Here is a 24710-nt window from a genome sequence, read left to right as displayed (position 1 = left end):
CTGGAGACTGATAGCAAAAACTTTCTTGCATCCATCTGTAAAATGGAAGCTGTGCAGCTCCTCTCTGCATTAGGGCCCGGGGAGGAAGGGATCAAAGGTTTTACCTCTATTTTGTTGCATTCTCAAATGAAGTTGTAGTGGTGTTATTGGCATTTCAAAGAGGAGAGGGGAAAGCTGTGCCCTCCAAAAACATTTCCCGCCTTTTAGGAAGCTAATCAGCAAACAGGAGATTAGAAAAACCAAACAGAGTTTGGAGGCTTGGAGCTGCTGGAACCTGCAGTTTGCCTTTTTATGAAGATGTTTGCATATCATGTCTCTGATTGTTCTGTTCTAAGAGGCCTTATGGAAGGATTTTTATGTCCAGGGTCCTTATCTGCAGCCTTGAGTAAGAAACGGACCATCTTTGCCCATGATGCCCCCTGGTTTTCTCTTGGAGACCCCAGAGAGCTGCTACTCACCTCCCCAGTGCACTGAAGGCCTTCCCCTGCCTCAAAGTCAACTGTATCTTCAGGGTCAAACTACAAAACTTTTTGAAAGAGCTGGTTTCCTAAGGCCTGACTGTCTTTTCCCGTAGTCATGTGTCAGTTGTGGGAAACGAAATTTTAAACGTCTGTAGGAACCTCTTTTGTCTGAGGACAGTGATGGGTGGGTGGGTGGGTGGGTGGGAGGTTCATGCCTCATCCCCATGCCTTTTTCTTGAGCCAAAATAGCCGCAGTGAAAAGTGGTTTCCATAACTTGGCGTGGAGAAAGTGAGAGAGAATGGGTATTAGGAACATTTTCCCCTCAACTGGGTAAAACCCCTCAAAAGAGAGTGTGGCATGGGTGTCCTTCTTAGGCTGATGTATTCCCACAGTCTGGCAGTTTCATAATGGAACCAAATGAAATCTTATTTGGCTTGATACTCTGCGCTCCCACAGAAAAACCGCCTTTACTGTTCTTTGAAGTGTGAAGGCTGGGACTTTGCCATAACAGGCTCCCAGCTGGAGCCTTCAAGGACAAGCTGTAGGCGGAAAGCACTCCCCAAATTTGGTCTTTCAGTCAACAATGGAACCACCCTGCAGATATTTAATTCAGGTGCAAGCAAGGATTTGTTCACAGTGACCCTGAAGGAGACTTTTTTTCTTTAATAATTGCAGTATGGATTTTAAGCGCTTAGAAACTTACACACATTGCTTGCAAAAAAATGAGAGATCTATGTACATTAGAAATAAAGACATCACACAAATATATTATTTTCAGGATGCAAGTGCCTGCCCCGCCCCATGTGCACAATAATACATATATACAGGCCTCTTTTGTGAGGAGGTTCAAGTAGGGATACCAGCCTCCAGGTGGGACCTGGGGATCCCCCAGAATTACTGCTCATCTCCAGACTACAGAGATGCATTTCTCTGGAGAAAATAGAGGTTTTGGAGGAAGGACATTATTGTACTCCACTGTGGTCCCTGTGCTCTCCAGCCTCCACCCCCAAATCTCCAAAAGTTTCCCAACCTGGGTTCGAGGAGGTCATGGACACAACCTCAAGCTCAGCTAACCGCACCAGGTCACAGCATACTGCTGCTGGAATGAAGCTTTGCGCTGTTTGAAGACATCAGCTTTGCTGAGACAGAGCGGCGAGCCTGCACAATCTTTGCCAAGTACCAAAGGAAGATGATGAAGCCTGGGGGGAAAGAAAAAAGAGAGAGACCTGGTAGATAAGCAGCAGTTGGAGAAGATGATGGAAAGGGGGTGGGTGGAGAGACGATGGACTGAGTCACAATACACCCGCTTACTGATGGAACTCAGTCTAATTACTAGTTCTATCCTTCTTCCAGCCTAACCTGAACAGCCTGATCTCAAAAGCTAAGCAGGGTTGGCCCTAGTTAGTATTTGGGTGGGAGACCGCCAAGGAAGTCTAGGGTCATGATGCAGAGGCAGGCAATGGCAAACCACCTCTGAACCAGGCCCGTCCCTGCCACTAGGCAAACTAGGTATTTGCCATGGGCACTGGCCTTCTGGGGGTGCCAAATTGGGTGCTCCCCCCTTGACTTGGTGAGGCAGCTGCCCAGTGGCTGCCTCTCCCCCACCTGTGCCTCTCTCAGAGTCTCCCAAGAGGCACAGACAGTGGTGACTTTCTCCTTGCTTTCCCCTGGAGTCTATTCTATCCTATGAACCCATAAAATAGAATGGAGTCCATCTTAGCCTATAGGCCCATAGGAGAGAATGGAGGGATCGGCTGCTACTGCGGCACAACACTATAGAAGGGGTTTTACACTTTAAACCCTTACTCTGGGGTCACACTACAGCGGCGGCCAGATCTCTTCTTTCTATCCTATGGCGCTATAGGACAGAATGGAAAGATATGGCAGCAGCAACCCCAGAGAAGCGGGAGGGGGGGGGGCAAGTTGTTAGCTTTGCCTAGGGTGCCAAAGGGTCTGGCACCAGCCCTGCTCTGAACTTGGTCTCTTGCCTGGAAAATCCCACAGAGTCACCATATGTTGGCTGAGAATTGACAGCAAAAAAAAAAAAATTAAATTCCCTTCTCTGAGACTGCCCAGAGCCAGGTTTGGCTGAAGGAGGTTTAGCAACTCAGGGAGCCTGCAAACACACCAATCTAAATGTTTCTGCCCTGGAATAGGCCTGCATGGTTTCCTCACTGCTGGTGCAGCTGCTGAAAAAGTGCAGCAGCAGTGGGGTTTCCACATCGAAAGTTTCTCTGCCCTGGTCCCCCAGCAGTGGCAGCCACCAGGGCTTCTCCAGTTTCTGACACTGGGGAACTTCCAAGCTGAGAATTCAGGGAAGAAAGCAGGACCAAGTGGCAAGGAAAAGGGACTACAGTTCACTGACCTTGGAAGGAGTTGATGATGGTGAAGAGGTAGAGGGCTGCAAGCCGGAAGGTCCCAAAAGTGAATGAGAAAAAGGCCAGCCCCCATGGGATGCCGAGCACACAGCTCAGTCCCAGGAGCATCACCACGTATTGCCACTGGTGGTAATCCCGGTGCCTGAGTTTGAAGATGACTCGCACCATAGCAGCCAGCATGATGCTATTAAAGAGGAGCACCAAGCTTAGATAGCCCAAATTTAGGAAGCTGTTAATATCCTTGTTTGTTATCCAGCAGCTAGAAGAGAAAGGAGGGGGGTGAGAACAAGGGTGTGGATTTGTGATGCAAAGTACCCTTCCTCAAACACAAACAACAGGTTTCTCATCACAGAAATTCTCTAGTATTCTTTAATGCAGTGTTTTTCCATTTTGCATTCTCTCTTACAGACACAAAAAGGATCACAGCCACACAGCCAGTAGGGTTTAATGTGCTGGACCCGGACCTGGGAGACTCAAGTTCAAATTCCTACTCTGCCATAAATTTTTGCTGGGTGATCTTTGTCTCCCACGCGGGTCGCTATACAGCAGTTGTGGCTTGATGGCATTTTCACCCCCAAGTTAAGGTTGTCAGTCCCATGTTGGGAAAGAATTTGATGCTCTGAGCCTTATTTGGGTGGAGAGAAGGTGAGTTTTTTGCATTGTGCAGGGGGTTGGACTAGATGACCCTGGAGGTCCCTTCCAACTCTATGATTCTAGGATTCTAAGGTGGGCCTGGAGATCCAGTAGGCAGCATAAAGCATACCATGGATTTTACCACTAATCTGCCCAATTTAGATGCTGCCTTAGTCGCGACTAGGCTCTATGCAACTTGTTGAGAAGTCCTCTTGACTTCAATGGGATTACAGTAGAACCCATTCTCTTTTCCTAGGCCTAACCCTCTAAAGAGCTAATATCCCAGCACAAACAAAGTTTTAATGGATTTATTTTATTTACAGTCTTATATGATTTAATTGATTTATTTTATTTATAGTCTTCCTCTTTTGCTGGGCCCCACTGTAGCTACAGGCCTGAGTGGGACCATTTTCCACACTGACGTTTCTGAGGGGAGAGTACGGAAGCAGAGATAAGTAACAGTCTGAGGCCAAACCCTAAATTAAGTTCACAGCAAGGACAGTAGCAGCATATCAACCCTCCCCATGGCCCCCAACCATCAACTTACATGGTTGCATTAGTATATCTATCAGAGGTCTCGTACACTCTAATCGAGTATGGTCCATAGTTTGATTCAGCAGCCGCAAGGATCACAATCACAAGAAATATTGGAAGCCCTGCAGGAAGAGAGTAAGTGAGTGTTTCTATCCAGGGGTCATTTCATAGAAAAAGAGATGCCAGAGCTCATCAGCACAACTCATTTGCATATGCCACACACCCCTGGCATCACTGGAAGGTGGACTAAATTATATCAGCTCAGCATCTACCTTAAAATGCTTCTTGAATTAGAATGGTCATAATAAAACCTTATTCCCATCATACTGTTAAAATTATTTTTTCCTATGTGGCCACAGTGGCATGACGAAGATTTCCATCTGTCTGCTTTATATGTTTTGGTTATTTTCCCATTTTCTGTGGGGAAAAATATTAGAAAGTTTGCCAAAGTTCAGCAAAATCCTTACAGGGAATTTGAACAACGGAGCCCAGAAGCAATTTTTTTTTTTTTTTGGGGGGGGGGGTGTTAAGAAAGAAAGAGTACAATATAATTTAGATGTTCTGGAGCTCTGCTCCTGTGAGCTCCTGCCTCAAATGAGGCCTGTTTCTATCCAATATCTGTGCCACTCTGTAGCTTCTCTCTTCATCCCGATACATTAAGGTTCTGTCTCAGCTTCTATATTCACACCAGAAGCCTGGCCAGTGCTCATTGTTCTGGGGACAGTGTGCCCCTTCCTGCCTCTGTGCCTTCTGCAATGTTCATGTTTAAAAGCATGGTTCAGTCTGAGAGTACAATGCTGCATATCTTTCAGTTCAAAGGACCCATAGAACCCCCCTGCTCGTCCTAGAAGACCCCAAAGAACCCCTGCCCACCTTATTAGGAAGTACTTATCATGCGTGTTTAAATCAGATTATTTAATTTGGCTTGCTTTGGAAAATTCTGTAAAATCTTTTGGAGAGAAAAGCACCATAGAAATGCCTTAATTAATTAGTTAATAATGTTGGGGATTAAACTTGATCTTTTGTGTTTCCAAACACTACCACTGAGCCACAGGCAGACAATGGTTTTAATTGATTTATTTTATTTATAGTCTTCCTTTTTCGCTGAGACTCAAGGCCAGCTGGAAAACAATGCAGAAAAGGCCAGTTTTGTATAAACAGACAACAAAATGCAATAAACCTGGATTGCAAAATTAGAAAACAATTATGTATAGGTCTTCGCTAATATTTGGAATCCTTTTTGCTGTTGCATTTTGTTATAAAGAGAATGCATATTTCTAAGTATATCCATATATCCCTACTTGTTATTGCTTTTAGTATTTGCAACAAGTTCATTTTTGTACTAGCATTCAGTGGCCACTAGGGGATGCTACTCTTGCTCGTTTCCTACAGTTCTTTCCACCAAGAGGTTCCTTCCTCTTCTTTCAAAGCCACCTTCTACACTGGTTGCCTCTGCACAATCTCCGCTGCCTGATCTTGCCAGTGACTTCAACGCCCCCCATGTTTCTTTGTTTGGCCTGAAGGACTGTTCTGTTGGCCGTTCCCAAGCTCCTCAACACCAAACACCTACCCCAGCCCACTAGGCACATCCTGAGGAGGAAGCTCCTGGTGGAGAAATCGAAGACCTCGATCACGAGTCGGTAAAGGCTGTAGCCCTCAATTCCCATCCAGGTCAGGCAAGCGAGCAGACTGAAGTGCAGGAACATGGCGCCTGCCTTACACGCCACATGGTTTTCAGTAGCTGACAGGGGCACGGCGATGAGGAAGCTGATGTCAAGGAGGAAGATGGCCCAGAGAAGATTCATGTGGATATGGACAATGTTCTCCCTCTCGTTTTTTCTGTGGAGGACAAGATATGATCTTACTTTTCTGAAGGTCTGAATTGCATCCACACCCTTAGGCCGATCCTGCCGCTAGGCAAACTAGGCAATTTCCTAGGGCGCTAGCCTTCTGGGGGGTGCTAAATTGGGCACCCCCCATGTGACTTGGTTACATTATCAGTGTGGGGGGGGAGGGGGGTGCCAGCAGTTAGCCTTGCTTAGGGTGCCAGACAGTCTAGGCCGGCCTTGTGCCCCCTTCTCCGTCAATGACAGATGCCTACAAAACAAAAGGGTATGTTTGCCCAACATACATCCAAGGCACCTCAGACTCCTGAAAGCTATAGGACAATGTTAGGGTTGCCTGCCTCCAGATCTCCTCCTTTTACAACTGATCTCCCAGCTGGCAGAGATCAGCTCCCCTGGAGAAAATGGCTGCTTTGAAGGGTGGACTCTGTGGCAATGCACCATGCTGAGGCCCCTCCCCTCCCCGAACCCCACCTTCTTCCAGATCGACACCCAAAGCCTCCAGGTATTTTCCAATCTAGACCTGGCAACCCTACCACTTATACTCTTTGGTATGGAAGATGGCAACCAGTGTGGGATTACTGGGAGCCACAACCCCAGGAAAACCTTCAATTACCCAGGATGCTACCCTAACTCTGCCAGTCGGTTGTTTTCTTGGCACTGAGCTCAGTTTATGAGGTCACATGGGTGACGGCTAGGCTGGAAAATGAAGCAGGAGTCAAAGACCATACTCTTGGCCTTGGAGTATCAAGATTTCACTCCATTCTCCTCATTCCAAGCATAACTGTTACAGGAAAACCGAACAATGAGTCCCACCTTGGGGGAAGCTAGCTGCAGGCAACCACGATCAGGCACAAGACTCAGGACTGCAAACCACCCCCCCCCCAAAGTCTCTGCCCAATACATGCTGAATTGTGCATGGCATCTGCTACAACAGACTGGTTTGCCAGAGGCTGAGGCAGGAGCATCGTTACATACATACATACACTGAATCAGACCACTGGTCTGTCAACGGCAGCATTCTCTACTCAGACTGGCAGCCCCTCTCCAATGTCTCAGCAGAGGACTTGCACGCCACATACCACCTGGCCCTTTTAACGGGATTGAACATGGGGTCCTCTGCATGCCAAACAGCTGGTCTCCTGCAGAGCCACAGGCCTATTTCCCAGATGCTTCAGGGACTCTCCCTATTGCCAGTGCTCAGCCATTGGCCAGTTCCACAAGCTTGAACTCTGACATCTACCATCTCTGTATGTAACTAAACTGGTGTCTCCTTCCCCAGAACAATCCACCTTCTGCCTTACATATGAACCTCCTGCATGCATTCTCCATGGAAATCCAACAATTCCTGTTCTTGCTTCCTCTTCTCCTTCCTTTGGGGAGGGACGGTGGCTCAGTGGTAGAGCATCTGCTTGGTAAGCAGAAGGTCCCAGGTACAATCCCCGGCATCTCCAACTGAAAAGGGTCCAGGCAAATAGGTGTGAAAAACCTTAGCTTGAGACCCTGGAGAGCCGCTGCCAGTCTGAGTAGACAATACTGACCTTGATGGACCGAGGGTCTGATTCCGTATAAGGCAGCTTCATATGTTCCTCCCTTGTCCTGCACCTCTGCTGTACCCTGACTTCAGGCCGTGGCCACCCACAGCCATACAAATGCATCCCCTTGTTGTGGCTGCAGCAATTTATTTCCTTCACTATCACTCTGCCTTTCTCCCCAATGGGAACCCAAAGGAAAATTACATTTTTCTCCTCCTCTCCTTCACTGTATCCTCACAATAACCCTGCGAGGGAGGTTAGGCTGACTGTGTGTGTCTGCTCACCTAGGAAGCTTCCATGGAAAAGCGAAGATTTAAACCTGGGCCTCCCGAATCCTAGTCTGACACCACTGTCTAACAAGCAGGGCAGAAACATCACCCACAAACACCCATTTCTGCTCTGCTGGCTGCTGCCACCCTCCTTTTCCCCCTGTCAAGCTGGCATAAAAATGGCAACTATTGTCCCAGACTTCCTGTGGCTTGGGCCCACCCCCTCACCGCCACCTCCCCGCTTTCCCCACCAAACTGAGACTGATTCCTCACTAGCCTTTGTCCCAATTCCATGCTCCTTTTCCACATGGCTCTTCTGCCCAATTTTGCACATGCTGCAATTTGCCCCACATGGAAACAGCCTCAGAGTAGAAAGAAGCACATCCCTTACCTGGAGCAAAGGAAAAAGCAGATGGTGAAGAACGACGCCAGAGCTGAAATGATACAGCCAAAATAGGTGATCACAGTCAGGTAGTCGTTGTGAATGTAGTCAAGATCCGGGGAGGACGTCTGCAGAGAGAAAGAAATTGCTTTAATTCAGAGATAGGGCATTGTTTCCACAGCCTTGTGGGAAATAGAAGTGAGCCTCGGCACTCACCATCAGCACCGCAAAGAAGGTGAGATGATCCCAAAGGCAGATGGTGCGATTCCTTCCTGCTTTCACTTCGGAACCAGACATGTTCCAGAAGCCAGACTGGCCAGCTAAGATCAAAGGGAGAATCTTTCCAGTTACATTTTAAAATGGAAAGTGCAAAACAACACGAGATCTATGTAATAAGATCCACTGATTCTAATAATATGGGGGAATAAACAGTCCCAGCAGAAAGACCCATTCTAAAACACTGTGGAATGAAAACACAGAACACCAACAATGCAAAACGTGCAGTTTTCTACAGCTCATCCCTGTCCCTCTACATAGCCATTTCTGTCGTGAGTTTCAGTATTTTCTGCCCCAAACCAGGACGATGAATAGTTCAAAGGCAGCAAGAAAAACAAGGTACATCACAGGCCTCTCATTTAGATGATCAGGTTTGGATAACTATCCACCAGCATAGTGGTACTCCAAGGCCATGTGCTCAACATGCTTCCTATGACACAGGTCCATTGCTAGGGTCTCCAACTCTGGGTTGGGAAATTAATGCAGATTTAGGGGTGGAGCCTGGGAGGGTAAGGTCTGGAAAGGGGAAGGACCTCAGTGGGATACAATGCCATACAGTCCACCATCTACAGTCCATCTGGCTCTGGCACAGTATGCTATCTCATCAGTGATTACCGGTGGTGATTGCCCACTGCCCAGCTGGTTAATTATGGGCACACCTTTGTACAGATCTTCATAGAGCACCATGCACTTAGGCCTATCTGCCATCTTGTATGATGACTTATGATTGTTGTATGAATTAGCCAACAAAGTGTTTTTAACTGTTTTTACTTTATTATTATAAGCTGCCCTGAGCCCTGCAAATCAGCTGTTAATTCTGTGAGATCTCATGTCCCAGCTGGAGGTTGATGACCGTATCCACTGAATGCCCATATGGAATTGTGAGCTTTTCAGTCCACATGGCAGTGCAGGTAGAGCAGAAGACAAAAGTACCAACCCTCTTCTAGCACTGTTGCTATGTTCCCTAACATGTTAAAATGGGGAGGAGAGCTAAGCGATGCAAAAGTAGCCAGCTTTAACAGGGATTTACTCCCAGATCATAAAGATCTGCTCACAACTAATCTCCACCCAGACTTAAACTAATGACCCTCCAGGGTTATTTAATGACAGATTAAGCAAACGATCAGTTCTTTTCAGCATGATCATATGAAGTTGCCCAACTCTGCATCCAACCACTGGCTCAACCAGTTTACTACCATCTACTTGTGACTAGCTATTAAAGGCTTCCAGTAGAGGTCTTGGCCTACTTTATTGCCCACCCCACCCTCAAAACTCTTTCATCAAGAAAGAGATGCTGGAGACCAAAATCTTTAGCATGTACAGTATGTCACTTTTTCCTTCTGTAACTTAGCCTGGAAGAAGAGGAGCTTGCAAACAGAATAATCTACCTGCAGTACACTTTAGCAATCATTTGCCAAGTGGAATCCCCTGTTTTGGACAGTAAAATCCAGTTGCAAAGTCCATTAATGGTGGAATTATTCAGCAAGTGTGAAAGCATAGTAAGTAGGCTGGGTACAGGTAGAAGCAGTGTCCAAGCACCCCTGTCCCCTGGAGTTCTGCTGCCTTCCCTCCCCATCTCATCTGCAGACACATCGGCAACTGCAAAAGGCCCTTCATGGTCCGGGGATGCTTCCCCTTTGTCTTCACTTTCACTTCTGAGTTGTGTTGTAATGCTACCTTGATCAGCAATATCTCTCTAGGGGTTCAGGCAGAGGTCTTTCGTATTAATTCCCATCTGACCTGATCCTTTTGACTGGAGATGCCAGGGATTGAACCAGAGACCTTCTGTACAATCAACAGATACTCTACCACTGAGCCATAGCCCCATTGAACGCATGAAGCTGCTTTCTGCTGAGTTAGACAGCTAGTCTATCAAAGTCAGTATTGTGTACCCTGGCTAGCAGTGCTCTTTAGTGTCTTGGGTGGTCTTTCATATCATCTGCTACCAGATCCCAACTGGAGATGCCAGGGACTGAACCTGGGACTTTCTAGATGCCAAGCAGATGCTTTACCACAGAGCCACAGCCCTTCCCCCAATATGTATGTATCAATGTGGAAACAAGTACAGGGAACACAGAAGGAGAGGCCAAGGATGTCTGTCCCAGTAGTTGAAGTTACTTACCAGTGGAGCTTGTATCCCAAAACACACACTGTGGAGTTGCATTTTTCTGGAAGGACAAAAATCCAAGGAATAACTTAAAGTGTGCAACTTTTTAAAAAAATTGAGAACTCTGCTAAGAAGCAAAATGTGCTTCCATCCCGAAGGCACCCAGAAAAGTGTTTTATTCATCCAGGCTTTTAGTTAGTGTTACAGTTAACACATTTGCATGGAAGCTGATGAAAAATCCGTTTTAGGACGCATCAGCTTTTCATACCAGCATTCAGACCCAGACTCCTGCTCAGCCATGGAACTCACTGCATGACCCTGGTCTGGTCACTCTCTCTCATTCTAACATACCTCACTGGGTTGTTGTGACAATAACACAAGGGCCAGAAGAACCACATATGCTGCTCTTTGGAGGAAGGATGAGATAGAATTTTCACTGGATAACCATCTTCTGCATGACAGCTTTTACACTCTCTCACATGACATTTTATTGCATTTTACCTGCTTTTTTATGTCTTTGATATTAATGTACTTTCAATTTAGTTAATACTTTCTATTCTTTGTCTGATCTGCTCCCTTTACTGAGTATAGAAGAAGTGAAATTGTTTTATTAAATTTTCAAATCTTTTCAGTGTTTTTCTAAGCCATTTTGAATGTGATAGATGGGAAAACAGGTGCCAATAATTTAAAGAAATAAAACTAAGAGATCTTCCTTCTACCTTAGAGGGGTCTTCCCTCTTATTCAAATTATTTGTGAAAAGAAAATCCCTGCAGCTCTCTGTGGAAAGATTAAGAGGCTGTTATTTTTCCAGAACACTTAATGTTTCCCTGGGTCAGTGTTTTCTGAAAAATATTGTAATGGCACATTTCCTTCCCTTCCAACAGCCCCGTCCCTAAGTTTCACTGGGATAAAAAAGCACCCTAGCTACAAAATTGATAGAATTTTTGTGGGATTTTTTTGTACCTTGGGGGATTTCTTGCTTTGCAGGAAGAAAAGCATAAACTGTAAGAACTGCACTTTAGGAACTTTGGGTTGGATCCAGCGCAAAATTCCCAGCTGCACTAGAGTTCTTGCACAAATGCAAGAAGACGACTGCAGCTGCTGCTGCTTGCATGGAGCCAAACCTACTGTATCCCCATGCACATTTCTGCTTATGTGAGATCTTGTGCACAATCTTGTACATAGAAAGGCTCTAGGTGTTGCACAAGATCTCAAGAAAGTGAAACTGTGCCAAGTCTATGTTTCCATTTGCTCGGCACCAGATCTAACCCATTGTTTACTGATGTGCAACTGATAATGTCCTCAAAATGGAGGGAAGTTGTAGTGCCAATTTTTCTATGCATCCTGCCATACAAACAGTGAAACAAGGGAAGCATTTTCATCTAAGAAAACTGGGAAAGAGTGTGATATTGTCATAAAAATCCTGGATGCAGTGTTGGCTGGAATTCTTAGTTCATGCAAAAACTAGTCCTGCTTTGAGAAGATCTTTGCTGCAACACAACATACATCAACTGACTGCTATCTGTTTTGGAATGGATGGAGGGGTTTCAGACCTACCAGAAGATGGTTGTGCCAGAACGTGAGAGCCACCCGCTCCTCCTTGGGCAAACCAGAGACTAGTTTGCCTGTCACAGAGAGGCCGAACACCTGTCCACCAAGGATCCAGCTGGAATTTTGGCGGGACTGGAATTTTGATAAAGAGTGGACTAGTTAAGACCAACCAAACAACAGGCTTAAGTAACCTAAAGATGCATTTCCAGGTACACACAGTCACACACTATAGCTGGATCCCACAAATCATGGCATTTTTTTCCAGGAGGCTTTCAGTAATTCTTGGTGTTTATACAGTGGTGTTTCAAGAGAAGACAGAATGGACAGAGAACTTGCCCTGCCTTTCCCCAAACAACAGAACTTGAGGGCACCCAATGAAGTAGATTCAGGACAGACAAAAGGAAATACTTCTTGACTCAACAAACACCTGAGAATGTAGTGATGTGGCTACAAACACACATATCTTTAAAAGGGGATCAGACAGATGCATGGTAGACAGGCCACTAGCCAGGGCTTTTTTTTTTTTTGAGCAGGAACGCACAGGAACGCAGTTCTTGCTGGGTAGGTGTCAGGGGGTGTGGCCTAATATGCAAATGAGCTCTAGCTAGGCTTTTTCTTCTAAAAACTCCACGTGAAACAATGGTGATGTCAGGGGGTGTGGCCTAATATGCAAATGAGTTCCGGCTGGGTTCTTGCTACAGAAAAAGCCCTGCTACTAGCCATGATAACTAAAGGGAACTCCAAATTCAGAGCAGCTGGATTCAAGTGCAGTTGCACCTTAGAAACCCACAAGATTTCAGGAGTATAACCCCTAAAACTTTGCTGATCTCGACAATGCTACTGGACTCAAAGCTAGCTGTTCTATTGCAAACCAACACAGCTACCCTCTGAAATGATCCACATTCTCAGGCAGTCAACCTCTGGATACCAGTACTAGGAGGCAAGTTCCACATCCTGGTGTTGGCGCTCTAGAGTAACTGGATGGCCGCTGTGTAAGATAGGATGCTGGACTAGATGGACCCACTGGTCTAATCCAGCAAGGCTCTTCTTATGTACTTACGAATCACAGAGCCAGCATGGTGTAGTAGTTAAAATGTCAGATTTTCCTTCTGGGAAAACCAGGTTCGAATCCCCACTCTGCCATAGAAACTTCCTGGGTGACCTTCAGTTAGTCACACTTTCTCAGGCTAACCTTCCTCACAGGGTTGTTTTGAGGATAAAATGGAGGAAAGGAGAACAATGTAAGCCACTTTGTCCCTTTTGGAGGGAAAGGCGGCACATAAGTGGAATATGAATAAAATTAATAATAGCAATAATTATAGAAGTTCTTATTGACATTAATGTATTTGTTGCTGGGAGAGATCGGTGGGCCCTTTTTGTACTTTCACATGGGGATACAACAGTTTGCTTGGAGAAAAGAATCTGCTTTGCATTTGGGTGAGTGAGCAAGTGGCACTACTTTTGCCCTGTGCAGCATGCGGTTTGGCTCACTCCCTTGAGCCCTCTAGATGTGTCATCACAAGTTCTTAGCAGGGCCGGTGCGTCCATTCAGCTGCAGTAGGTGCCTGCCGGGAGCACCGAGCTGAGGACCGTCAGCTTAGAAGCAACAGCGAGGCTCCCAGTGTCAGCGTGCAGCCTGCCACTGCCCGCCGTCGCTCTGCCTCTCACGTCACGGATGCAAGAGGCAGAGCAATGGTGGGCAGCGGCGGTAAGCACACTGACAGCAGGAACCTCACTACAGCTGTGCTTATTCTGGTTTTGGGGCGGCAGCAGTGCCTTGCCTGGGACACTGGCCTCAGGCTGGTGTCCTAGCTCTGCCACTGCCACCTAGTCTTCTCCTCAGGTCTTGCCACTGCCTATGGTGAAGTTCACAACAGGTAACTTTCTCATTGCACCCCCCCTTCCCAATATCAATAGGGCTGCTCTCCCTCATTTCCTAATCATCCTTCATCAAGATGAAGCCATTGTCAGAACGCTATAAAGACCAGCTGCCTGCTCACCAGCCCTGCATCAAGACTCCTTGGAGCTGATGGGAATCATATTGCTTTGATAGGCCCAGTCCTGCCAGAACCTGCCTTCCGAGTGGCCTTGATACTTTTCAAGATGCTTACGCAGCGGTCAATTAAAAGTTGTTTAATAGAACATAAATGAAGTGGGCAGACCTCAACTGCCCAAGGCAAATACCTCACCATTTGAGGCTCCCTTCCTCTAACAGGAGCAGATCATCATGTCAAGACCTGAGTTAATTGGAACCTGTCTGGAGTTCTCTCACAATGGAATTTATCCCCCAGCTTCAGAGAAAGTTTCGGTTTACGCCCTAAAGCATGGAGGGAACTGAAGCAGGCAGGTGTTGCTACGCTCAGTTTTCAGTTAAGGAAAGCCTGACGAGCAAGAAAGATCAGGTCCAGTCTAGACCGTGACCTCCCAGGCTCCTGGTTTGGCTACTAGCACACAACCAGGAAGACAGGAAGTGGCCTAAAGTGATACCTGTGCTCAGAGGAAAAACACAGTTGCCTGTCCCCGTTCCTCCTCTGGTCCCTTTGCATGTGTCCCCCACCCCTTCAGTCCAGTTCCTCTAGGCCAGGGGTAGGGAACATTGGCTTTCCAGATGTTTTTTGCCTACAGCTCCCATCAGCCCCGGCCATTGGCCATGCTGGCTGGGGCTGATGGGAGTTGTAGGCAAAAAACATCTGGAGAGCCAATGTTCCCTACCCCTGCTCTAGACAAAAATGAGAGGGATGTTTGGACGCAACAACTGAGAGATAGGGATGGGGGGGGAGAGACACTGGTCCATTCTCCTTTTGTGCACTGACACGCTTCAAAGATGTTGGATCCAACCAGCTTTTCCATTGATGAACAACAGACAAAGGGTATGCTGAGGATCAGATTCAGATTATTTATTACGGTGCATAACCAATAAAAACAATGTAAGAAGCCAATCCATTCAAATCCAATGTACAAAGTACTCAAACATTTAGGCATGGTTGTTACAGTAGCATAAAAATATTCGAAAAAGAGAGCTTTGCAAAATTTTTAAATATACAAAAAGGATAAAAACGATCAATTTCAAAGTCCTTCCTTTACAAAATCATCACGAATTCCCCTGGCAGCTGCCAGAAATCTGGCGCAATCATATGTAAATTGGGGATTAGAGTCTGCTAACAATATATTTCTAGTTTTGGAGACCAAAAGGCCCCAACATCTCTCTAGCAAAGGATGAATATATTTGGCACGTATGCTTTTGTATAGTCCACACTCAAGCAAAACACGGTCAGTCGTCTCCACCTTATCTGTACAGCAAGGGCAAACCTGCTCTGCCATTGGCACCTTTCTATAACAGCCTTCTATGACTGCAGATGGAAAACTATTGCATTGGGTCATCGAAAAGGCCCTTCTGTGAGATGGTATTACTAGATTTGAAAGGTAAGGGGCTATGCTCAGGATCATGGGACCTGCATGGACCAAAGACATGAGTGACAAGGGCTATAATAAGCAGAACTGGCAGGGGATAAGTGGAAATGTTGGCTGGATTCAACCCACTATCTGCAGGAAACCCCACATATGGCAAAGCAGGATTCTTTGCTAAAGTACGGGATGCCATCTCATCCGACACACAGATTAAGAAGGACCAGCATGAGCTAAATCTCTCCCAAATATTGGAGCATAAAGATTAAAAGCACTGACCGTGCTCCCAATTTTGGAAGGGACTGCTTTCTGGATGCTCTCTGCCTTAGCACTTGCCCCAAGGCCAAGGGACAAATCCACTGAAATGGATGCCAAATTTGTACTGGAGAGAAAACAGAATCTCACAGACTCTCAGATGTGAGCCTTACTACAGGTTGCTTTTCTCCAAGGAATGCTGTCAGGTTAGAAGGAACATACTCAGATGTTCTACACTTCCCAGGATTGTTCACAGACTCAGTTTGGATTAGAGATGCCAGTCTCCTAGTGGGACCTGGGGACCACCCCCATCCCAAGAATTAAGAGATCAGTTCCTCTGGAGAAAATGGATGTTCTGGAGGGTGGACTCTATGGCATTGTACCCATCTCCAGATCTCTAGGAGCTTCCTAACCTAGATCTGGCATCCCTACCCCCAGGGGAGACCCTGGACCAGAACTACATCATGTGCAAACACAGAGCTTAGACCTTCCTGGCCTGAAATAGCAGGGGCGGGGTTCCTATTTATGCTGTTATGGAAATGTAATATGTGGCCCATCAGTACATGCGGAGCCCACAGTAGGGCAAACAGCAGTTCCCCAGGTTGGGAAAATAGCATAGGAGAAGGAATGGTCTAAGCCAGTTTGGAGAGCCAGTTTGGTGTAGGGGTTAAGTGTGCAGACTCCGACCTGTTCTCTCAAGAGCTCTCACAGCCCCGCCCACCTCACAGGGTGTCTGTTGTGGGGAGGGGAAGGGAAAGGAGATTGCAAACCACTCTGAGACTCCAAGTGAAGGGTAGGGTATAAATCTAATCTCTTCTTCTTTTCTTCTTCTAAGCACCCTTGCTCTGCACACCATGGTCCTGAACTGAATTGAGGCCCATGGGCCTGCAATATACAAAGTTTCAGAATATGCCTCTCCACCCAACCCAGGGGCTTCCCCAGGGAAAACGCAATGTCTAGTTTGGCTCTTAGTAACCACTGCATGGCGCTACATTTCTTGGGCATCTTATTCAGATTTTAAAATGGGTAGTTTCCCACCTCCCTCACATACCATATAGATACGTTTGGTTCTTTTCCTGACTTCTTAGAGCATTTGGTGGTTTTGCTACAAAAGCTCACGCTACGTGCATCTGCTGACCTAGACAGTGGCACAGATTCCCTTTGCCTATTTCCCTTTGTCTTGAAAGGCACCTGTAGCTTCACTTGTAAAAACACGCACAGTTCCCTCCCAAATAAGTACCTGGAAGAGGGTCTGGTTACTGACTTCCATCAAGACCACCTTTGACGGCCTCTCTTGCTTACGTCCTCTAGGCATTGCAAAGATGGCACCTGGCAGAGTCACATCAAAGCCACGGATCTCTTTGTTCTCCTGCAAAAACAGACCGGGAATGAATGGAGCAGAAAGAAGCCAGTTGCATGGCAGGAACAGATGGTGAAATTTAGGGCAGGTCATCTGTGCCTCCCCCTTCCCTTGCACAATCCACCTGAGAGCTCTTTTTGCACCTTTAGTTTAGAATGAATGGTCAAGTTTTGAGAGGCCTTGCGGGGTGGAACTTTCCAGACACTGGCACGCAGCCGCGGGCCCTTCCCCAAAGTCCTGTTCTCTTCCTTGAAGTCCATTTTCTCCAGATATGTCTCCAAGCGCTGCAGGTAGCTGTCAGGGAAAACAAAACCAAGAGTTCTTAAGAGATGCAGCCAGACAGAGCCAAGTTGCCAATATAAGTGGTGATCAGCCCCTTAAAATTAGTTTGCCACCCTGCCCACTTTGCACCCACCATGCCCACCTAGGGCACCACCTGGCCACAGGGGCAGCTGTCAAGCACCCCTGCCTCCTCTGCGTGCAAACCCTGCTGCCCCCGGTGCCCTTTCCCTGCCGCTGCCATGCTCATGCTTGCTGCCCGCCTCTCTGCTGCCATCCTCTGCCTCTCCTCCTACCTGTAAGTGGGTGGGCAGCAGGGAAGGGGCACCAGGGTTGGGGGTCAGTGGGTACACTCAGAGCCAGGCTCTGAGTGCATGCTCTGCCCCACCAACCCCACTCAGCCTTCCCATGTTTGTGTTTCTGGCAGAAGCAGGGGCAGGGGGATCAGAGGCCTAGGGCTCCAAAAACCCTGACACTGGCCCAGTCACCTTGCAAGGAAGAACCAGTGGCTGGAATCCTCCAGACCCAATTTGCCAATGCAAGCGAAGACCTTTCCTTCAATACTCACTGATAGAAGGTTCCAGAATTGTTTCTCCTGCCATGATTAGGATATTCCATGCCATTTGCTAACTTCTCAAGTTCTTTTTCCACTTCACACACTTGGAGAGAAATTTTTTGGTGAGCACTTTCAGGATCTAACATGCAGAGAAAGAAAATCAAAGGAAAAATCACTTTACTGATCTCCAACCGCTCTTCTTCCTAGGATTAGAATCGTAACTACACAATTCTTCAGTAGGGTTGCCAGGTCCCTCCGCCGCTGCAGTGGGGGACTGTTCTCTCTCGTGCGCTATGTGCATGCGGCACAATGATGTCAGCTGGAAGTGATGTCATCATGCCAGGGATGCTTTAGGACTCACAATAAAATTCTATAGTACCATAGAGTTTTACCGCGAGTCCTAGAGCATCCCTGGTGCAATAATGTCACTTCTGGGTGATGTCATCGCACTAGGGATGGTGCACAGTGACGGGGCTCTTCGGGGGCAGAGATCCCTCTGGCAGCCTGCTCCCTGCCAACAGGTTGGGGCCCTCCAGACCAGGGGATCCCCCGGTGGGAGCTTGGCAGCCCTATTCTTCAGCCACACTATGCATATACAAGAATTTGGGGGGGAGGGGTCAGGAGGAGGGAAAAGTCAGCATGTTGACTCTCTCAGAGGACTGCCTCCTCCAGTATTGTCCAGTCTTCCAGTTAAGAATCTTTTCTCAATAAGTCTTGGGCAAAAATGCACAATACCTTTGTTTAAGGGTCATTTCTGGCTTCCCCACTCCTCCACTTGCAGCTGCTGGAATGGCCTTGGGCCAGCAATAGCTCTTGCAGAGCTTGTCCTTGAAAGGGCAGCCTCTGTGAGAGCCCTCTCAGCCCCACCTACCTCACAGGGGGAGCAAGAAAAAGGAGATTGTAAGTCGCTCTGAGACTCTGATATTCAGAGTGGAGGGCGGAATATAAATCCAATGTCTTCTTCAATCAGGGTCAAAAGTCAGCTCCAAGAATATCACTTTAAAAGCTGATTTTGCTAAGCATTACAAAGTAAAGCAACTAACTTGCCGCTGGGGGTTCTTCAAGCTCAGGGAAAAGGCTGTGGGGGGGGAGCAGAAGCTCCCTCCTCACCCGATGCCAACTATTGTCAGTGAAATCTGTTCCTGAGGCTTTTAAAATGACATTCTTGGAGCTGATGTGTGACTCTGATCAAAGCAGTGAAACCCAGAGACAACTCATAAACACACACACACACACACACACACACAGAGGTTTATTTGAGCCGGAATGCACAGGAATGCAGTTCCGGCTGGCTTGGTGTCAGGGGGTGTGGCCTAATAAGCAAATTAGTTCCTGCTGGGTTCTACAAAAAAGCCCTGTGTGGAACAATGGTGATGTCAGGGGGTGTGGCCTAATATGCAAATAAGTTCCTGCTGGGTTTTTTCTTTTTTAAAAAAGTTCTGTATATATATTGCCCTGCTTACTTGCCTGCAGAAGGGAGGCAGGTGCTAATCAGAGATGAGGCTTTTTCAATGGCGGCACCTTATTTTCAGAATGTGTTCCTCCCTTGGCGCTCACCTGGTGCCCACCTTTCTTGTTCTTTAGGCACTAGATAGGGTTCCTATTCCCCAGGTGGGGGTGGGGGATCCCCCTCATTTTGGGGGGCCAGCAGGGGAAACCCCATTCCCAAACAACAATGTAACTGTGTGATGTTCCCAACACAATGATGTCACATGGAATTGATATCATCATGTTGAGGATGCTGTATGGTGACGCTCTGGTTTGAAGGCAAAACTCTATGGTTTAGACCAATTTTACCTTAGAGTTCTGCCCTCAAACCCGAGTGTTTCTGTGCAGCATCCTCAACATGATGTCACTTTCATTTGATATCATTGAGTCAATGACATCACTGTTTGAGGGCACAGCTCTGCCTTACTCCCAGATGGCTCCCTCCAACCCACCCCACCCCGCCCCACCCCTACACGTGGTGACTACCTGGCAACCCTAGCACTAGGCCAAAATGTTTCTTTTTACTCCAGGCTTTTAACTGAGGGGTTCCATTGTTTTATGGTCCAATTCTTGCCTGACTATAATATAGATATCATTTAAACTGCTGTTTTGAAGACTCTGGCTTATATTTAAAAGGTCTGTTTGGTTTTATCGCACAGTTTCAGTGGTGAGCTGCCTCAAACAGACTGGCTCAGAGGTAGAGCATCTGCTTGGCATGCAGAAGGCCCCAGGCTCAATCCCAGGCATCTCTAGTTAAAGGATCTGGCAGTAGGTGATGTGAAAGACCTCTAGCAAAGACCTTGGAGAGCTACTGCTGGTCTAAGTAGACAATATTGACTTTGATGGCCCACTGGTCTAAGACAGCTTCATGTGTATTCAAGCCGGTGTCTGGAAAGGCGGCATATACCTTTTCTAAGTAAATAAATAATAAACCATCGATTTTTCTCTGTTTTGAGCACAACAGACATTTTTGGTCATAGTGCCTACTTTGGAGTTTAACCACTGAGCCACCACATCCTTGTCATTTTATCGCCAACCATTTGGGCCCCGTCCCTTCCTGCCCAGGACACCTCACTGTATATTCCCTCCAGTACAAAAGCCCTTCCCTCTCTAGGGATCAAGGGTTTACTACTCTCCCTCCCAGCCTCTTCCCCTTCACCCTACAGTCCATGCCTGCATATAGAGAGCCCCTCTCTCACTCAGGCTGATAGCAGGAACCTGGTCTCCTGTATCCTGCAGGACTCCAATCCAGACCCAGGTCACCTGAGCAAGGAGTAGTGATGCCACGTTGCCCACTTTGGACTTCTGTCTCCAGCCTCCAGCACCTTCCACTGCTCAAATGAGTGGCGGGACCATAAAGGGGGGGGGGGGGGACAATACTGTGAGATGCCACTTGAGAGGAGTACCTAGAAGTGATGTCACCATGCTATGTGTTCCCCAATCTCTATAGTAAAAAACATAGAGATTGGGGGAATTCCTAGAGCCTGACATTGTGATGTCACTTCTGGGTGCTTGCCCCGAAGCGCACAATGTTGTTTCCATCAGTCTCCACATGCACCCATGCTCCTCTAGTTGCTATGAAGAGCTATCAAGTGCAGAAGAGGGCAACTGAGATGATCAAGGGATTGGATTACCTTTCCTATGAGTAAAAGCTAAAAAGACGATGATTCTTTAGGGATATGCATGGGATGAAGAAAGTGGGTAGAGAGAGCTTTTACTCCTTCTCCCATAATACTAGAACTCAGGGAGACCCGATAAAGCTGATGAAAAATAGATTCAAAACAGACAAAAGGAAATACTTCTTTACTCAGTGAGCCATTAAATTGTGGAACTCACTGCCAGCAGATGTAGTGATGGCCACAAGCCTGGATAGCTTTACTGGCGTGGGGGGGTGGGTTAGACAGGTTCATGAAGGACAGATCCATCAACGGCTACTCATCACAGTGAGTTAAAGGAACCGCCCATATTCAGAGGCAATAAACCTCTGAAACCCAGTGCCAGAAAGCAACACCAGGGGAAGGCCTTGGCCTCTGTGCCCTGCTAGTCTGGCTCTCCAGAGCAATTGATTGGCCACTGTGTGAAACAGGATACCAGACTAGATGGACCAGTGGTCTGACCCAGCAGGGCTCTCTTTATGTTCTAATGCTCCATCTTGAGAACCAACAAGGTGAGAATGCAGAGGAACAAGCCAGACTTTCTCACATCTTTCTGCTTGCTTCTCATGATTATCTTGGTCACTGGCTGCACTCCACAGATGGACAGGCTGGATCTCAGTCAGAGGCGTCACTAGGGTGGGTTGCACCCTGGGGTGTAACTGGTTCAAGTCACCCCCCCCCATTGGGCATCACCCCTTTTGGAGGGCTGCATCACCCCCTCCGCACACAACCCCTCTCGGCTCCCGGGGTTCCTGTTTGGCCCGGCAGGCCCCAGGAGCGCGCCGCACACAATCAGAGGATATACCGACGGAAATGCAGCTGCGGCCCGAGAGGCACGGCCGGCTTCCCAGCATTCACACCTCTAGGCCGGGCCGCGCTGGCGGGGGTGCGCCGGGCCTCAGGACGGATATCCAGCGGAGGCTTCCAAAGGCACACAGAAGCCCCGCCCCCCTGCCAAAAGCGCGCTAGTTTGCCCGCTCTCTCCTCCAGAGGGGGGGGGGAAATCTCCCCGGCAGCCACGCCGCGATGCGGCGGGCTGCTGGAGGCTCCGTTGTCCAGGGCCAGCCCCTTCCTGGGGCCAATGAGAATGCTCTGGGGGAGGGCCGATGGCCCCCTTGGCCCCGCCCTAGTGACGCCGCTGATCTCAGTCAAGTTTTTGATAAACTTACTGGCACGTAAGTTGCCTTGCTTAATTCAAGGCATTTTCAGATGTATGGCAACTTTGTGCCTGGCTCTACTGAGCTCTGGGTGGCACTGCTGAGCTGGAGGGGACAAGACTAGCCATGTGACCTTGCAGCCCTTTCTAAAAGTCAGTCTCACCATGGAAGCGGATCTTGTAGGCGGAGGAGTCTGGGAGGGACTTGTTGTGAGCTCCTTTGTTATAGGCGTAGGAGACACTGTGAAGAACAGAGGTGCCACCTGGACTGTGTTGCCCAGACACATTGGAAGAGCAGAGGAAACCTTTGGCCTCTGTACTCAGGTTGTAGCTGAGGTTTCCATACTGAAGCATGAAAAGGCCAGTTTCCTGTTGCCCATAAACGCAAAAGCGGTAAAGTCCATTACGGTTTTGCAGAGAATAATTTCTGGAATCTGGAGGGAATGGCGCACTTATGTACAGTCCAAAGGCATCGTTGACAATGCTGATGATGTTTGTATGCTTTCTGTAATAGATGAAACTTCTCTGAGTTTGGTTTCTTGTAGCACAAAATCGGAAATCTTCCTCCTCTGCTGTGAGCCCCTGAATACCTATGGGACACAAACACATATATTTTAAAAAATCATGTGGTATTCTGCCCAAGAGAGATATCTCCGAAGTCTTCACACAGAATAAAAGGATTGGTGATGAACAGGGCCATCAAGTTACAGCTGACTTGCAGAGAACCAGTGGAACGGTCAAGGCAAGAGATGTCCAGAGGTGGTTTGCCATCACAACCCTGGTATTCCTTGGAGGTTCCCCGTCCAAATACTAGCTAGGGCCACCCTGCTTAGCTTCCAAATTGTGATGAGATTGGGCTACCCTGGGCTATCCAGAACAGAGCAATTTAAAAGAAAGTATTATCAGAATTAGTGGTGCTTCGTTATCTCAAAGCAGGAAGGTTGAGGACAGATTAAGCTACCAGCAATCTCTCTGAGGAGTTCTTTTTAGGCAGCCAGTTAGCAATGAAATCTGGCAAGCAGGGAGCTCAGCAGTCAAGTGCTTATAGTCAAAAGCAGGAACACACAGGAATGCAGTTCCGGCTGGCTTGGTTAGTGCTTTGGCCAGGCCCATAGCCAGGATTTAAAAGGGGGGGGGGAGGAGCATGTAAAAAAAGTCAGGGGGCACTTAATGGCTCCCCTCCCCTGGCTGCTGCCATGATCCAGGCACTCAACTCAGGATGCCTCCCATCCTCTCCACTGCCACCACTGCTTGAGGAGTTGCAGGGGTGAAAACTGAGAGGCTGGGGGCCACGCCTTCCCTCCCCTGTAATTGCATGGGAGGGGTACCCAGGAGCAGCCGCTGCCACCCCCATGCCTTTTAAAGGGCTGAGAGGAGCATTGGCTGCTCCTAGGTACCCCTCTCATGTGATTTAAATCACGGGGGGAGGGAGAGGGCAGGCCTCAGCCTCTCAGTTTTCACTCCTGTGGTGGTGGCAGGGGGAAGGAAGGGAAGGTCATGGACACCTGAGTAGACACACCTGACAGGAAGTAGCTACAGGCTTAGCTCTGGCTCAAAAAAAGGTCTCTGGCAGAGGGAAAGCACTAGGTAGCCATGTGCTCCAAGACAGTGTGCTCCGTCCTCCCTGCCACCTCCAGCCTTCAACGGGCTTGCAAAGAGAGCAAGAGACGTGGACCCACCCATAAACACCGCCTCCTGGAAGAAGCTGGGCCTGCCACTGCCTGCTCTGCCACACGTGGCTCTCTCTCGCTGGTTCTGTTGGGGTGGGGGGTGAAACAAGGTGATTGGGCTGTGTGAGAACCTGCATCCATGAAATGCAGCTGATGGCACTCTACTGTTCTGTGTCAATATGAGGAAAGTAACCTACTGAACAGGTGGTGTCACTTCTGGTGATATCAGGGGGTGTGGCCTAACATGCAAATAAGTTCCTGCTGGGTTTTTTCTTAAAATAATGCCCTATACAGGACAGTCGTTTTGCAGAAGACAAAGTGCATGTGTGTGTGTGTGTGGGGGGGGGGGACCTTGATCCAACCATGGGGACAGCCCAACAAAATGCATCATATTACCTTGGAGCTGTAAAAGTAGAGACATCAGGAAAAGAACCATCCTTGGTAGCTCAGTCATGAGGTCCATTCTGGAAGGGATTTCTTTGGGAACAGAAGGCGACACCTCTCAGGCTTGTCAGTGCAACTCCATGAACACTCCGCTCTTCCTCCCCTCAGCTGGAAATAATAAAAGTGATTTAGTATTTATTGCACTGCTCGCTGCCTTTTTGTTGTTGTTGCCTGAAGACAGATATTCGGTGTTTCTATTGAAAAGGTAGCTTATGTTAAAATCAGTAAAAGTTAGACCACAGGAGCCATTCAAATCTATGGGTGCTCCAGTGACAACATTTAACTTTAAAAAGACCTTTTGTGATACAGATGTTTTCAACTGGTGCCAGAAGGCCCTTAATGCAGGAGAGGAGGCAGCTGCCAGGTCAGACTGCAGACAAGTTCCCATCAACAGGATTTCTCCAGCAAGGAGGGTGGGGTGAGGTTTACAGCAGAACATGAGCCAGTCTAGGTGGCTGGACAAAGTCGCA

At 47.7% G+C, this 24710-nt stretch overlaps 1 protein-coding gene across 1 annotated transcript; it reads right to left on the bottom strand.

The window, feature by feature from the left end:
- Positions 1–1105: 1105 nt before the first annotated feature.
- On the bottom strand, positions 1106–24350 carry ADGRG1 (adhesion G protein-coupled receptor G1). The gene is made up of 13 exons (XM_060254369.1): positions 24193–24350; positions 22291–22716; positions 17840–17966; positions 17136–17286; positions 16873–17001; positions 11979–12104; positions 10436–10481; positions 8254–8357; positions 8047–8165; positions 5578–5846; positions 4021–4129; positions 2828–3099; positions 1106–1661 (listed from the first exon to the last, which is right to left on the bottom strand). The coding sequence occupies exons 1-13, from the start codon at positions 24257–24259 to the stop codon at positions 1546–1548; spliced, it is 2061 nt and encodes a 686-aa protein (XP_060110352.1). The 5' UTR covers positions 24260–24350; the 3' UTR covers positions 1106–1545.
- Positions 24351–24710: the final 360 nt, after the last annotated feature.

This window comes from Heteronotia binoei, chromosome 14, assembly GCF_032191835.1.
Source record: "Heteronotia binoei isolate CCM8104 ecotype False Entrance Well chromosome 14, APGP_CSIRO_Hbin_v1, whole genome shotgun sequence".
Taxonomy (NCBI): Eukaryota; Metazoa; Chordata; class Lepidosauria; order Squamata; family Gekkonidae; genus Heteronotia; species Heteronotia binoei.
The sequence above is the reverse complement of the archived record's forward strand: the minus strand, read 5'-3'. Positions and strand labels throughout refer to the sequence as shown.